This window comes from Lissotriton helveticus, chromosome 1_1 (genome assembly GCF_964261635.1).
Source record: "Lissotriton helveticus chromosome 1_1, aLisHel1.1, whole genome shotgun sequence".
Lineage (NCBI taxonomy): Eukaryota > Metazoa > Chordata > Amphibia > Caudata > Salamandridae > Lissotriton > Lissotriton helveticus.
Genome location: NC_136057.1, coordinates 1466178028 through 1466195019, shown reverse-complemented (window position 1 = coordinate 1466195019; position 16992 = coordinate 1466178028). Strand labels below are relative to the sequence as shown.

Genomic DNA, 16992 nt, shown 5'->3' with positions numbered 1-16992 from the left:
AGCACTCGGCTGACGTCCGTACTATTATACAAGATTTGCGAGTCTAAATGGCATATACGCTAAGAGCATGCTACGTTCGACCATTTCTCTCACTCAGGCAAACCAGCCTGGGGGGGAAACATGGCCAAATGAGCACAGCCCAGCGGGAATCTTCTCACTTCCTTCCTGAGGGTACGGGATGGTGTAAAGAAAAAACCAAGGCAGAAAGCAATCTATAATGGAAAGGATATTAGGTTCGGGAGCTGGGTGGGTCAAACATCTAATAAGTGTCCAACGTAGTCTAAATAACTTGCCAAGAAATTCTCTGAAGGGATTCAGTCCGTACAAATTATTATTCGGAACTAGGATGTTGATCTCTGACCTTGATAGTCAGACTTCAGTGGTAATAGAAAAAACCTTTGATGTCAAAGACCGTTTGGCTATTTTGCAGGACTTAAACAAAACAAGAAAAGACCTGAGCAACATACAGTTGAAACAACAGCCAACGACCACTGAAGATTCACCACCTGTCCCAGCAAGACCTGTCTGGATTCCAAAAGTCGGGGATCTAGTCAGGGAGAAGATCGCGGTAAAGAAGGAATTTGGGCCTTCTTACAGAAAAGCAGTTCCTGTCTTGTCTGTCAACGGGACAAGATCAGTTGTACTACCGCCACTTGCTGGAAAAAAGGAGAACCGAGTTGTATCCATCGACCTGGTAAAACCACAACATGTGGCCGATAACAAACAGTAGACCAAGTGGACTCCCAATAAGTAGCAGAACACCAAGGTTTGCTACCAGTACAGAGGTCCTATCAAAGAGGCTCATCACATTCGAAACGCCTACAGAAGACCAACAAGGACTATGCAACAATGCAATAGAACTAAGACCTCTGAAAACCCAAATAAAGACATTTAGCAGAGAGACACCAATCTATACTGAAGTACCAAGTGAAAATGCAAAAAACAAAAATCCTGAACCAATTGGAACAATTGACAGAACTGCATCTGGTTACTTCATCAACTTCGATGATTCCTCTGACGGCTTCAGTGAACAAAAGACACAGCCATCATCAAAATCCTTTAAAGACAAAGCAAAGGAACTTTTGAAACAACTAAAAGAAACATATCTGATTTCTCCATGGATTGAATTTTGGGTGGGTTTTGGTGCATTTATCCTCATACTTTGGCTCATCATGGTATTTACCTTGGGACGCTTCATTGAGGGAAAATATGCTAAAATGGACACAGCAAGTCAGAACATCAACTTGGTCCTCAAACCACACACATCTTCACACGTCGAGAAACGAGAACTTTCTTCAGAACTTTCTTCAGCCAACTTCACAGCAATTCCAATACCTGGTGGGGTAGCCTGGGACAACACTGACTATGAAATTTATGGTCCGGTCGAGATCCTGAAATATCCACACCAAATCAAGATCTCCTTGAGTGATTTTGCAAAACCAAACTCATTTGCTGATGATTGGGACTTTGAAAGTATAAATAATATGATGTCTGACTTAGTAATGTCTGCTAAATTTACAAAACATGATTATTTGCAGGGTTCTACAAATTATGATAGTATGTATTGCTATAACCATTATGGTAACCATTTCTTGCATAAATCTGCACAACCTAGAAATGTTTTAAATTATAATCAATGGGAACATTGTGCTACACCTCCAAAAGGGAGCTCTAGAACCGTTTATGACAAATATTCATATTTTTCAGGTTTTAACATAACTAATGCTGAAACATTTTATTACAAATTGTCAAACAAGACAGGGATGAAAACCATGATAACCAACACAAAATTGATTTATTCAGATTCGTTCTTTGAAAAAATGAATACTTTTGGATTTGATTATTGGGACAAAAATGTTGATTTGAAAAGTGTTTGGGGTACAAAAGAATGGCAAGTACAGGGTATAGAAGCTTTGTTTAGAGCCTGCATGATCCCAGAACAAATGATATTTTTAAATGACACTGTTCAACAAACCACCTGTCTTAGCCAAAATCAAAGATTTAAATAACCTGTCTATTCCAAAGCCAACAATGTTTAGCAATAGCTCTGAAACAGATGAAGAAATAGACATAAACCATATACTTAACCAAAACAGAACACATCCTGATTGGAAACAATGGTTGATCTGGCCCACAGATACAAATAACTGTCAAGATAGATTCCTGAATAAAACACAGGGTTTCAAAATGACCAGGCCAGACCCTAGATATCCTCAAAGACATCACCCAGGGATGATAACAACCTACAGTGTGGGCAAATTATGCCTTCAATGGCTACAAACTTCCACACTGCCTGAAATTAAGCAACACCTAACTTTACTTACTGATGGTGCTGACTTGCGTGATTTCATAATGGGACCACGCAAACAGCGTCATAAGCGTTTCATAGCAGCCTCTGTATATGCAGCATACAATGAGGCCTGGAAGGTTACTCAAATTGAGACAGCAGAGAGAATACGTGAAATTGATCGTATTAATTTGGAAAAATCACTTTCTGTAGTGGACAATGGGTTAATGACTCTGTCCTCCAGAATTTTTTCATTGGACAGCATTGTGTCTTCAGCAATCGATATATTATCGCAAGACTTACTGTTATTACAACATGGACAGTCACAATTGCGTTCTATTGTACAGCTTGGCTGGACGTTACAAAATCTGCGTTCAGGCTACGTGCCTTGGCGTTTAATCAACACAACGTCACTATTCCAAATCTTTAACCTTACTGATAGACAAATCGGTATGGCGCAGAAGGGTGCTGATTATACAATCTTGAGCATTGAAAAACTAGAAAGATTACCAATGACAATGTCAGAACGACCTGTCAGTGAATGGATAATCCACGGAATCATAAATATTCCAATCTCAACCTTCAGGTTTCAATACTGCCAAAAATATATACAGGCTGGCATGTACGAGAAATTGGGAAAGGGGTACCTTAAAACAACTTGGAACCTGCCCTATTCACATGCATGTGTCAGTAACAAAGGACAGAAAGTGTTTCTTAGTGGCAACAATTGTGCTATGTCACTAAGCGGCACGCTTCTGTGTAACGGTATTAGTTTGCACGGAGCCTGTGAAGGGAATTCATACAACCTTTCATGTCACCAACAAGGCGCACCTGCAACTGAAATAGAACCATTCTTTCAAAGACTCTATAATGGGAGTTACATTCTTATTGTAGACCGCAGATGTTGTAGTCTTATGCCCGGGACTCCTTATCTCGTCACTACGACGGCGAAGGTCAAGTGCTGTGGACGTTCTTTGTTCCCCAGCTCCTTTCCAGACAGGGAGGCAAGGGCATGGCCCGGTTTGAAAATTACTTCTATTCGAATAGATACTTTAAGCAGAATGAAAACAGTGCTTCTTCAGACGCCTACAAGGCTCACGTCATCTAAAGAAACGTATGATCTACAAGTCGCAAGGACGACTGCAGAGATACATACATTATTATCAACTAATTCCCCCGTACATTTCGCGGAAATCCTGAGCGAAATCTTAAATATTTCTGATACCACTGGGGTCTCAAAGGTATTTAAGACAGTATTTTCGATGGCATTAACACCATTCAAAGCCATACTGGGTATTTTTCCAGATTTCGTCCATTCGATTTTTGGCGGACTTCCCCTGATCCTGGGACTAATTGCAGGAATCCTATTCCTAGTCCTTATTTTTCGTTATGGCAACCCATGTCACAGATCAAACTCTCGCGACAATGGAAGATACGATCCTAGCCATTGGATACCGGGACCGGATATCAAAAATCCTGGGACTCTCCCGGCTTAGAGACCTAAACATGACTTGGTTTCTATCATTTCGACCAATGTGGCAAAGGTGTGTTTTACCTGTACTAAGGTGTCTGCTATGCGGAGAAGAATGCGTGTTAGACACCTGTCTGACGCTACAATCGGATGCGCCAGTGGATGCAGATACACTGTTGGTTCCTACCAAGGTTCACGCACTGTGCTGCCCTCAAAGGCTGCCAATTCTGATGACGGCATTCCTGGAATCTTCACCACTACGATTGAAGGGTAGTGAAGTTCGAGATGAAAGCAGCATCGAACAGGTACGACCTTCTGTCAGCAATGCAAATCAGAATGTCAATGGAGACAATCATGCACACGAATGCATGGTTACCCCTATTTCCGACTTAGTGGAACTTTCCCATGAAGCTGTTGACAGTTTTTTCGAAAGCCTGAATGATATGATGTTCTCTCCGGAACAGAAATAGAGACTTTTGAGTAAACTCGCACACGGCGTTCCCTGAATTCGGCCTTCAACTTTAAAAATAAAGTCACATGAACAATTACAATCCAGTTCACGGACAGCAACTTTTTTCAGCAAGCCCTTAAAATATTTTTCTATATATTTTTTCCCCGGGACACTGATCTTCTGCTTAAAGTAAGAAACTATTCCTAGAGAACTAAGATTTCTATTTTTAGATACTTTATATAGACTTTAGCTGCCCGCTGGTATGTTCACAAAATATATTATGTGATGAAATGGTTTCGACTTTTCTTTCTGTATAGCCATATTAAGAGCCATTTCATGTGTATTTCTCATATACCAACAAGCAATAATGCATAAAATGCGTGCTTACTTTTGCATTTAATTCATAGCTTAAGTGCATACAATATATGACTGCAATTTTTCAGTATATTTGAAAATTTCAAAATGCATTTATGTATTTTGGGGTGGTAAGGTATACACTATACTCTATAGTATGTTGTACTATGTTATACTATGCATAGATTAGTAGATATGACCATAGTTAGCGTGGAGTGGGTGTCGTGTATTTCTATAGGTTCTGAATCGATCCCCCTATTCCTGACCCTATTCTGGTTAAACTACCTAGCTAGTTAACTAACAGTCAGCCCATGAGGCAAGAAAACCCCCATGATGCAGATACCGTTATCTGACGCAGTCACACTACGGCACAGGAACGTGTTATCTGATTAGGTCATAACGCTTGAGATCTAATTAGACAAGCGACATTCCTCCAGCCCCTGATAAGGCATACGACGTTCTCATAACAAATCAAACCTATGACAACCTGGATAATCCGTGCGGCCATTGTTTTGATTTCACAGAGAACTTTAGTAAAGAATGTGCTAACGAGCAAGTCGTATGACATCTTTATTGACGTACCTATGTCCATCCTTACGTCAATCCCGGCACCTTTAAGGTATAAATATTGCCGACCTTGCCCTATGCAAACACACGCGTGGTGACAAGACGGAGCAGCCATACTTGCCGAAGCCGAGAGCAGAAGCAGACCCCGCAGGCAACAGCCCCGCCTTCCTGACGCGCTGAGAGACGCGCTGCTATCTCAAGCCGAGAGACCCAGCACCGGCGCTTCCGGGTAGCCCTCGCAGGCAGCCTGGAATATCGAGAGCAGAGAAAGAGATACCATTCCTCAATTATCCTAAATTCCAGGTACAGAACTGAATAACCCCTCACAGAGAATTCTTTAGTTATTCACTTGGCAAAAACAAACTTAACTTAAACTGTAACTTTCTATTCCCGCCCACGCATTAGACTTAGGTCAGGTACACGGGGTAGGCGTATTTAGAAACACCAGTTGAGTACGTTTAGTCAAATGTATATGTGTATGTAAATATATTTTAATCATTTTAAACATCATATGGCTCAGAAACCATATCAATGTTTTTACAGTATTACTTTATACTATTGCTTCTAATGTATGCACTTTACTTAACAATAAGTATTGCAATAATATCGATCCATTTCTCTTGTACGAGAAAAGAGACTGATCAATAAATAACATCTTTTATTGAACACGCCCGTCTCTTCCTTTTCTCTACATTCTGATGAGACTAAGAATGCACGTACTGACTGAGTAAAATAATTGCCTTGTGCTCACACGACTCTTGAGATTGACTCTTGATTAGGGGAGAGCAAAGTTGTCATGTTCTATGGTTGTCAGAAACTAAATCCCTTCTTGTCTAATCAGGGGAGTTAATCCTTCCTTGAACATTCGAGAAAGTTTCTAGCGAACTCTGAGCTTAGCTGGCAAACCCAAAAATTAAGTCTAGTATCGACAGTAGTAGACCTAGTTAACGTCTGGCCTAGGCCTTTACTGCTGTAGGTACTATTCCAATGCGCAGAGCCTATTGGGAAAATAGGAGCTACACTACAAAAACTGAAGTGCAGAAAATGTTGGAACTGGGAGTCATTGAGCCCTCAGATAGCCCTTGGGCTAGCCCAGTAGTTCTAGTGCCAAAGCCTCACACCCAGGGTGGTAAGAGAGAGATGAGGTTCTGCGTAGACTACAGAGGCCTCAATGCAGTCACTAAGACTGATGCCCACCCAATACCAAGAGCAGATGAGCTTATAGATAGATTGGCTTCTGCCAACTTCTTAAGCACATTTGATTTGACAGCTGGGTATTGGCAAATCAGGTTAGCTGAGGAAGCCAAACCCAAGACAGCATTTTCTACCCCTGGAGGGCATTATCAATTTGTGGTAATGCCCTTTGGACTGAAAAATGCACCTGCCACCTTCCAAAGGTTGGTGAATCAAGTCCTCACTGGGCCGGATGACTTCTGTGCAGCATATCTGGACGATATTGCTGTCTTTAGCTCCACCTGGGAGGATCACCTGGTCCACCTGAGGAAAGTGTTAGAGGCTCTGCAAAAGGCAGGCCTCACTATCAAGGCCACCAAGTGCCAGATAGGGCAGACACAGGTTGTATACCTGGGCCACCTTGTAGGTGGAGGCCAGGTTCAGCCACTGGAGAGTAAGATACAGGCCATCAAGGACTGGGCTCCTCCAATCACCCAGACTCAGGTTCGAGCTTTCTTGGGCCTGACTGGGTACTATAGGAAGTTTGTCAGAAATTATGGGTCCATAGTGACCCCCCTTAATGACCTGACAAGCAAAAAGATGCCAAAGAAAGTTCAGTGGACAGCAAGCTGTCAGAAAGCATTCAATGACCTAAAACAGGCCATGTGCACAGCACCTATCCTCAAGAGTCCAGATTACTCCAAGCCATTCATTGTCCAAACAGATGCTTCTGAGTTGGGTGTGGGAGCTGTTCTGTCTCAACTGAATTTTGATGGTAATGATCAGCCTATTGCTTTCATTAGTAGAAGGTTGACACCCAGAGAGAAAAATTGGTCAGCTATTGAGAGGGAGGCCTTTGATGTGGTCTGGGCCCTGAAGAAGCTGAGGGCCTACTTGTTTGGCACTCACTTCACCATTCAGACAGACCATAAGCCCCTCTTGTGGCTAAATCAGATGAAGGGTGAAAACCCCAAACTGCTTAGGTGGTCCATTTCCCTACAGGGGATGGATTTTACAGTGGAGCATAGACCTGGGACTGATCACAGCAATGCTGATGGGCTCTCCAGGTATTTCCACTTAGAGCAAGAAGACTCACCTGGTCAAGGTTAGTTTATTGTCCCAAAGTTTGGGGGGGGGGTCATGTAGGAGAGTAGGGTCTGCAATCCTATGATCACCCAGATTTTTTGGTTTTTGCTGCACTGGTTTACGACTTTCCCTGGCTGTGGGCCTGCTAATCAGACCCACAGCCTAGCTGTTCTCTCTATCCAAATTGTACTTAGGTACTGAATTGGCACTGGGCCCTCTCCAAGTCCCTGTACCCAGGGCTGAGGTGCACCCAGAAGTCTCCCAGGGGCTGAAGCATGTATTATGCCACTCCTGGGCTGACTAACTAAACTGACACAACTGGCTGCACGACAGCTGGGGCAAGGTGGTGTACTCACCCTTTGCTTTAGATATAGTATACCTATATCTAACCCTAAAATGGACACACAGATCTCCTATCAGTCACTCCTATGGCAGGCCTTAACAATCCTGAAGGCAGAGTGCTTGGAATCGTGTGAGATGGTGCTCTGGCATGAGCTGAGCCTGTCTGCGGCTTTCGGGACCCATCCCTTAGCCGTTTCCATGATATCGCATACCATATACTCTTAAGTGCATTATAATCCTCGCGGTTATATGCCAACTCTGGTATCGCTTTATCAAAACATGTCGAGTAAGGTGTCATACGAATTGGAATACTAACCCCTCGCCAATTCTGGCGACGGGGTTAGCATTCCACCCTTCTAGAGGGACACGACATGCATGTAACCTATAACCCGGTTAAAAGTCAGACAGAGCCTTAGCATCCACAAAATGGATGCTGCCACCGAGACACAAGTCTGCCCTCCTGCTGCTGGGAGTCCTCCCAGAGCGGGAGATAAGGACAAAAGGTTTCCTGCCAGGGGCGGTGCCAGCACCGTCCCAGACAGGGTTTTGTGTATTGTAGGTAGGCAGGGCTTTAGAGGAAGGTGACTGCAAGTGGCACCCCGGTGCTCACTGTGCATAGGCCGGCTGAAACCAGTTCCAGGGGCACTCCAGCCCCTGGCCTGGGGAAAGCCCGCCAAGGAAGTGGGTGTAACCACCCCCCTCCTGGTCCCACCCATAGGGCAGGACCTAGTCGCGTGCCAGCCCCCTTTTCCCAGATAAAGGTAGAGACTGGCCCCCTTCCAAATCAGATCATCTTTGAATCCTGAAACTACTTTCCACGAAAGGAACTCAAGACTTCTTCCTAAGATTTCTCCCTTGTGACTAAGGAGTAGTCACCCTGCATCCGCAGGCACCATCTAGGAACACTGCGGTCTGCTGCACGTCCTTCCTCCGGAATCCGACTGCCCAGCTCGACGAGAACCGGCTTCCCTGGCACCTCTGACCTCTACCTACATCATCAGTCCCGCTGAGATTCGTGGGTGTGACGAGACCTCGAGGGACCGGCCATCTTCAAGACTGCACGACTTCTGAACAGCAAGCCCGCCGAGTGAATTCCTGGTGAGTGCTTTGGGGTCCGAGAAGCCCCCACCCTGAGCAGCTCCAGCACCGAAGAGCAGCCCCCCAGCATCTCCACGATCTGCGTGGGGCCCTTCTGCTTTTTGCTGCTCACCGCGTTGTTTGGCTACTAGCCCGCTGGCTTGTGGCCTTCCCGACGACGCCCGACGACATTTCTGCTGCTGGTCTGGTTGCTCCAGACTGGCCCTTGCTTCCCTCCATCGGAGAAGTACCCTGGACCCTCCTGGTCCACCCAAGACGCCATTTTAGGTCCACCGCGTGGGCCTTGCATTTGCCAAGACTTGTTGCCCAATCCTGGGTCCAGCGACGTCGACAGCAAGAACCTTCGTGGGACAGCTCGCACCTCCATCCTGGTCGCCGACAACGCCTCCTGGTCCGAGAGACTGCAGAGCCCAGCAGCGCCCACTCACCTGACTGCGGTGACTTCGCCCGGTGCCATCCTGGTGCCCACTTAATCACTGGCTAGTGATTCAAGAACTTGGTCCCCTCTGCTTTCAGGTTTTCTTCTTCCTTGATCCAGACTTGGATCCATCGAACTTTCCTTCACTGGTCGCCTGCCAGCAACTTCCTTCTTCCAGGCTCCTGGTCCGGCAACGAGATCCCCGACGTCTTTTCAGACCTATGCAGCTGCAGCCCCTGGGCTAGGTAACTTCGGCACTTCGGTGTCCCAGCATAGCCTCACTATCCAAGGGTCAGGATCCACTGTCGTTTTCTCCCTACCAGGTCGGGTTCGCCCGTAAACACTAACTTTGCCTTTACTAGATTCCATAGACTTTGTCCCGCATCCCGCGTGAGAGTGCACACTCTGCACCCGAGTCCCCTAGGTCTCCTAGAAGTAATCTAACGATTCCCTAGTCAAGTCCTAGCGATTCCAAAGCCTATTAGTACTGTACTTACCTGCTAGTAATTTCGCATTCCACTTTTAGAATATATGGTTTTTCGTGCCCCTCGGGCATTTGTGTATAACGTGCTAACTTAAGTATTTTCATAAGAGTTTTGTTGTGTGCTTAGCACCCTGTCCTCATAAAGAGTACAGGGTTGTTGTGATTCTAATAAATACATTGTTTATTTTCATAACACTTGTGTGGTGTCCTTTCACTGGGTGTTCAAGGGGTAATGTGATGGTAAAACAGCTGGCTTAACACGCCCTCTAGAGTCTTAGCCTTAGACTGCTCGTATCCATGCTACTAGGATAGCTGGTCTATAAGGTTGACTTACAACCAATCATCAATAAGGGTTGTTTGGACTGATATATAGTGATCACTAGAATAGTGAACACTGCACATCAGGCCAACTTCTCACAATCAGTATCTGGGTGAGGAAGAGCAGGTGATCTTGGTGTAGCAACAGGAAGCGGTACCTGTGGTGGAGGCGGCGCAGGAGAAGCCTGTGAAGAAGGTGGGAAACGGCGATTGTAATCATCTAACATGTGCTGAAGGTTCAATATTAGAGACACCGGTATCTGTGCCATAGGAACCTCATGATCAATATCCAGTTGAGCGTCATGGACTGGAAACAGGGATCCCCCGTCATCATTGTCCTCACCATCATAGTCCTGATGTTTGATATTGAGTTCTGAAGGACTGGCAGCAGGACGAAAAGTTTAATCAGCATATGAGCCATCTGAAGATTCCTCCTCTCCAGACGCGAAAAGTTGTGCAGGGGGTCCAGAACCACCCTGAAGAGGACTCAAGCCCAATGGAACAGGGCGTTTCACAAGAGACGTCTTCACCACAGTAAAGGATGTGGCCGTTGCCAGTGAATAATGGCCCGTCGACGGTATCATCGTCGAGCTCGTGGTCGAAATCGCCAGCGAGGGCTCCGTCAATGAAGAGCCAGGCGTCGACGAAGGTGCGGGAGCTGTCGACGGAGTCTGGACTTTTCCCATCGATGGAGCGGCCGTCGACAGTATGGGCCTCTTCGTCCGTCGACGAGGAGGTGGTCGTCGACGAGGCTATCGTCGACGAAGACGGGGTCATTGACTAAGATGGTACCGTCGACGAAGGTTCTCTCGTCGTCGGAGGTGGTTTCGTCGACGAACGGTGCGTCGACGAAGTCATTATCGACGAAGTCTTCTTAGGCAATGCCGTCGACGAGACGGATGTCTTCGCCGTCAACGAGATCCTGACAACGGAGGTTTTAGGCCTAACCTCATGGCTCGTCGTCGACGATGCGGTCGTAGTCATCGTCGTCTTCGTGGACGTGGAGCATGTCGTCGTCACAGTAGGCACAACGTCGACGGATCTGGTCGTCATCGACGGACGCGTCGACGAGCTGCCACTCGTTTTGGAGGACGAGGGCATAGATTGGGACTGCAATGCCAGAGAACCAGGTCCTGTAGGGGTAGAGGCCGGCAGATCCCGTGGGGAGACAGATTTTTGAACATCCACCAACTTCTTCCTTTTGAGAAAAGGAGAAGGTATTTCAGTCTCAGACCCATGTTTGAGAGAGGTCTTGGAAGTCTTGGAGTGGAAAGAAGACACACTCTCTGCATCAGATAAAGGATTTCCCGAAGTCTTCAACCTCTGTAGCCACAGAAGGAGACGGGCCTCTCTATCCTTTAAAGTTTTTGAAGAAAATGTCCTGCAAAACTTGCAGACTCTCACCTCATGATTCGGGTACAGACAGTAGATGCACTTCTCATGAGAATCTTCATGGAACAGGCGAAGCTTCCCACAAGCAGAACAAGGCCTGAATAAAGATTTCTTTGTAGTAGACATTGTTTGAAGTTGAAAAAAGGATTGAAGTAGAAGAACTGAGCAGAGCTCAGGGAGACTCCCTTCACATGACGTGCGGTAGAAAATCTGAGGGCTTGAGCTTCTGAGGAGAAAGTTCTAGAGGCTGCTACAGCCTGGTTGGCTGGAACATGGACCATATAAGGACATGGATATGTTACTAAAGTGAATTCTCCCTTTAGGCTTCTATGGGCCTATGTTGTTCTATGTTACTTTTAAATTTCTTATTATATCTATTTATATATTTTATTATATGTATACTTATGACGTTTTCATATATATATATATATATATATATATATATATATATATATATATATATATATATATATATATATATATATATATATATATATATATATATATATATATATATATATATATATTACTACTATTTTATGTACCGTGGGACTCCCACTTCGACGACGGGGAATTATTCAAGCATGTGAATCTATGAAAGACACCCTAATACTGGGGAATAATTCATAGCAGGTTAATCTTTAAAAGAACAAATGCTACAATGTATCCTTCTAATGCTTCTCTCTAGCCTGCTAGATATTATCTACAATCATTTTTGGGGTGGGGAGGGGTCCTGGTCTGTTCTTGTTTTTCTTCTGTGTTAGGGTGTCTTTCATAGATTCACATGCTTGAATAAGAATAGAAAGCAGTAAGCCAACACATGAAAGTCAACTACCTTGGTGGTAACCGGGGCAACTTTCTGTGACAATGAGAACATTGCTTTTCAACTAGAGTAGGAAAGGATGGCTACCACAGCCATTCCATAGATCACAAAATGCTCATTCAAACAGAAATAACATCAATGCAACTTCTGAAAGGTGTCTCTCAAGACTGCATTTAACATGGGTGTGTGTGCAGTAGTTACACATTACCTCTTAAATCAGTAACCAAACTAATTAGGCTGCAAACTGCCAAAAACACTTTTAGAGAATTAATGGCACACACAGCCCCATAAATTTCAGTTCTATGGCTGATGTTTTCCTGCTGAGTGACTAAGGAGAGGCCACACTACCAAACCATGGAATTATTAATTTATACCTGCCCGTCTCATCGGACCACCAGTTCATCTGCTACTACTCTGAGTTATATTTACCCATGTCAACGTCGCTTTTGTCTGAATCTTTTTCTGACTCGCCCTCTTTGCTTTTATCTTCCTCTTTCTTGGAAGGGTCACTCAGTTTCTCCCTAGTGTCATCCTCTGTTACGCATTCTCTGGTGGGTTCCTGTGACAAAACAACCAAATGGCTAATTAATCAGAGCAGACGAAAGTCGGGTGGATGTAAGATCCATGAAAGTAGCATGTAAACCATGGGTGCTCACAAACATTTTCCCTGGGGCAAAGAAATGTGGTCTAGGATGTGCCAGAGTGCAGCATTGATGCCAGTGGGGTGGTGGTTGAGCCAGGGGGTTGGGGCTTGGAGCTATGGTAGGTGTAGGCAAAGCGAAGGATATACAACCTGTGGCTGAACTGGACAATGTTAAACCAGAAAACCTGGGATCAATCCCAGCTTCCACACTTTTCCAAACTGTGAGATTCTAGGCAATGGTTTAATTTCACTTTCCTTCCTTTTCCTTCATTAGCGGACCTTGAAATACATGACACATGCATGAAATACATGATTTGAGGGGGTGCCCTGTGCAAAACCTGCTCCTGGGTTAGATTTAATAAACTATAAGGTTGTTCATGTATAACAAGAACGCAGGGCACCCAAAAAGTGCACATAACAACTAACTTGCCTCTTTTTTCTTGTTTAAATCTTTTTATTAGCATTTTTTTTTACAATAACATACAACATGAACAAAGCTTTGACACCATGTTTAAAAACGTCAAGGCAAAGCAGTATAGGGTACCATCCCACGTAATACCAGGTAAATTATCAATCAGGTCGCTGAAAGAAAATAATTACATGGAATAATGCCACTACAACGGGCAAGACCATGCTAATAAATCTTTTGATATAATAGTTTTTAAGCATTTCAAACATGGTGTATTGCAGATCGGAACTGTGGACATAGGGTGCAAAAAAATGAGGACCATGCAACTAAAGGAAGGGTAAGGTAATCACCTTAGACCTGTTGCCGCGTGCGTTGGAAAGGGGGCCTGCCCTCACAGAGCTCAGTAATAGCTGCATGAATTGGGGTCTTGTGTCTGAGCAACTGAGGCCCATTCCATATATGTGCACTGTGAAATGTGGGTGTACAACTAACTTGCATCTTTAGGTCACTATTGGCGTTGTCAGGGAAGGAGGGGGGAGAATGACTGTTTCTAAGTTCATGTTTGAAAACTATCACTTTTAAATTAATACTTCTCAATGCACTGACACAATCAGTTGTACTAAGGTGAAAAGGTTCTACATGTTAATTAAATACACTTTTAGAATTTCGCAGAGACTGTAATAATTATACATTTTTGCTGCAAGATGGAGGGGTTTCTAAAGTTACGTGCAGGACTCCCTAGTTACTTCCTTTAACATCAATTAACCTTGAAATAAAGGATTGCCTGTCTATTTAATATCTTTTTTTTGTTCGAGCAAACAGAAGACCAGTGCTCCTGTTAATCAGGGGGCCGCAAGTTAAGGATAGGGGGCAGTATGCAGCCTGGCCGTACTTCTGAGTATCCATGATGTAAACAAATCCTCTAGTCCCAGAGAGACCAGGATCTCTCAGCACCAAACATCAAAGGATGAAGCGCCTGGATTGAGTGAGAGGAAAGAATTGCTAGTCATATATAACTTAATAGTCTGGGCAGCTGTGGCTTTGCGCAGGGCTAGAGGACTAAATCAACTGGAAAGGCTGGTATTGTGGAATGTCTCGAAATAAAGTGGAGATGTGGACTCTTTGCAGACAGGAACTGAAAGATTTAGAAGACGATTTGACAGGTCCTTCTCATAAGTTAGTGGGGTCTAGAGCAGAAAGGAAGAGATGAGCACTGGGGCTTTCTGGAAACTTCTTGGAGGAATTGGGCTGTGGTACCTTTTAGACAAATATATACATATTTTTGAAGCTACAAGATTCAGACTTATTGGAAGTCAGTGAGATGTGGGAATGGCATCAGGATTGGAAGGGGCTAAAAATTGGGGATGAGGCACCAGGGCGATATGTGACCAGTGCAGGTTCCTGGAATGTTTTCCATCCACACTTAGTGGGTCCATCCAGTGTAGAGAAAACAAAGCTGCTCTCTTAAATGAGTCCTCAATTACTAAAAACAACAATAGGCATCCTAGAATGTTGCGGATGTCTGCTGGAGCTTTGAGATGTATTTTGACATTAATGACAGCATCACCCCTTTAAATGGCAGGATCTTCAGTTACAGACTAACAGATGCCCCATAACTTACTTTGGCTTCCTTCTTTTCCTCAATGGGTGGTGGTTCCGCACGCGTCTCCTCTACAGCTGTCTCTTCTAGTGAGAAAAGGAGTGACAAGATTGCACGATCAGTGAAGCTCAAGAATACATTGCAGACACAAATGGGAGTGAAACGAAGAGTCTTATAGAGACACAAAATGCAGCTCCCAATGATGTAGTGCATCTGCGATCTAGACGGGCTACTCACAGAAATATTAAATACATTCAACAAGAATTGGCAAAGCCAATAGGTCTCACACATGCTTGAGCTACTGGCTTTGCCAATGTGTTTTAGCCATGTTGGACACCATTGTGGTTGCTGTTCAGCATGGCTTTAAGTTAGTGGCATAGAGTGGAGCGGTATAGAGTGAGTGAAGTGGCACGGATTGAGTGGAGCAGCAAAAAGTGAGTGGAGTGGCACAGAGCGGAGTAGAGTGGACTGGAGTGTTGTACAGTGGAGTAAAGTGATGTGGAGTAGAGTGTCAGAGTGGAGCGGTACAGAGTGTCAGAGTGTTGTAGAGTGTCATGGAGGGGAGAGGATTGGAGTGGTGTAGAGGGGAGTGGTGTAGAGGGGAGTGGTATGGCGTCGAGTGGCATGTTGTGTAGTGTGGTAGAGTGCAGTGGTGTAGACTGGAAAAGAGTGTCACATAGTGGAAGGGCACAGAGTGAAGTAGTGCCATGGATTGGCAGTAAAGTTGGCAAGAGTGTTGTAGAGTGGAATGGCGAAGAGTGTCAGACTGGAGAGTCAGAGTGTAGTGTAGTGTCGTAGAGTAGCATGGAGTGTAGTATCGTAAAATGGAATATGATGGAGGAGGAGTAGAGTGTTGCAGAGTGCACAGAGGAGTAGTGGTGCAGAGTGTCAGAGTGGAGTATCCTACGGTGGAGTAGAGTGCCATAGAGTTGGGTTGATTAGTGTGTTAGAGTGGAGTAGTGTGTCAGAATGGAGTGGCACAGAGTGGAGTAGGGTAGAGTGTCCTGGAGTAGAGTGGCGCAGAGTGGAGTAAAGAGTTGCGAGTGGCGTAGAGAGGAGTAAAGTGGCAGACTGAAGTCACACTGAAGTAGTGTGAGTGGCATTAAGTGGAGAAAAGGGCATGGAGTGGCGAAGAGGGGGTAGCGCAGAGTGGCGTTCAGTGGAGGTTAGTAGAGTGGAGAAGAGTGATGTATAGTGGAGTCAAATGTCATGGAGTGGCATAGTGTGGAGTGGCGTGGAGTGTTGTAGAGTAGAATGGCATACAGTGGAGTTGAGTGTTGTAGAGTGGATTGTCATAGAGTTAAGTGTTATATGCTGGAGTAGAATTTCATAGAGTGGCGTTAAGTAGAGTGGAGTGGCACAGAGGGGAGTAGAGTGCCATTGAGTGGCTTTGAGTAAAATGGAGCAGTGTCGTACAGTGGAGTGGGGTAGAGTGTCGTTTATGGCATGGAGTAGAGTTAACTGGTGTGTCGTAGATTGGAGTAGTGTGTTGTAGAGTGGAGTATAGTGTTGTGGCATAAAATGGAGAGTGGTCATAGAGTGGAGTGTTGTGGAGTGACTTAGAATGACAAAGTGGAGTAGAATGGAGTGGCATCGAGTGGAGTAGAAGGTCAAGGATAGCTGTAGAGTGGCATTGTGAAGAGCGTCCTAGAGTGCTGTAAAGTGAAGGGACGTAAAGTGGAGTAACGTGGAGTAGAGTGGAGTATGCCTGCTGTCGTAGCGCACTGCCATTACAGACAACACATTTTCAATTGAAATAACATGACTTTTTCTCAGACATACAGTTCTGCTGATAAAACTATACAGCACACAAACGATAATGTGTGGAAATCAAAATCACCTAGTGTATTGATTTGTTTTGATCTAATTAAAATATATTTGTTTCCACCACACTTCAGAATTAACCAAAAATGCGCTTCATTTGTGCTTTCCTAATTGTAATATATAATGAAATATTTGCACAGTTCTTTAAGTGCCATTTACATTTTTTGTGTGTGCTAGAAAAGAATAACATCCTACAGCCTTCCATACCCCAGTACCCAGCAAGATTGTCGCATTAATCCTCTCACTTTGCAG

General features: G+C 44.6%; 1 protein-coding gene across 5 annotated transcripts in view; it reads right to left on the bottom strand.

Moving 5' to 3' along the window:
• SMARCC2 (SWI/SNF related BAF chromatin remodeling complex subunit C2) overlaps window positions 1-16992 on the bottom strand; it is a 588171-nt gene that overhangs the window by 257262 nt on the left and 313917 nt on the right. For all 5 annotated transcript variants that reach the window (XM_078686227.1, XM_078686241.1, XM_078686231.1 and 2 more), the window contains exons 22-23: window positions 14938-15002; window positions 12694-12823 (exon numbers count right to left, since the gene is read on the bottom strand). In XM_078686227.1, the coding sequence (XP_078542353.1) occupies window positions 12694-12823; window positions 14938-15002 (195 nt within the window). The remainder of the gene's footprint in view (window positions 1-12693; window positions 12824-14937; window positions 15003-16992) is intronic.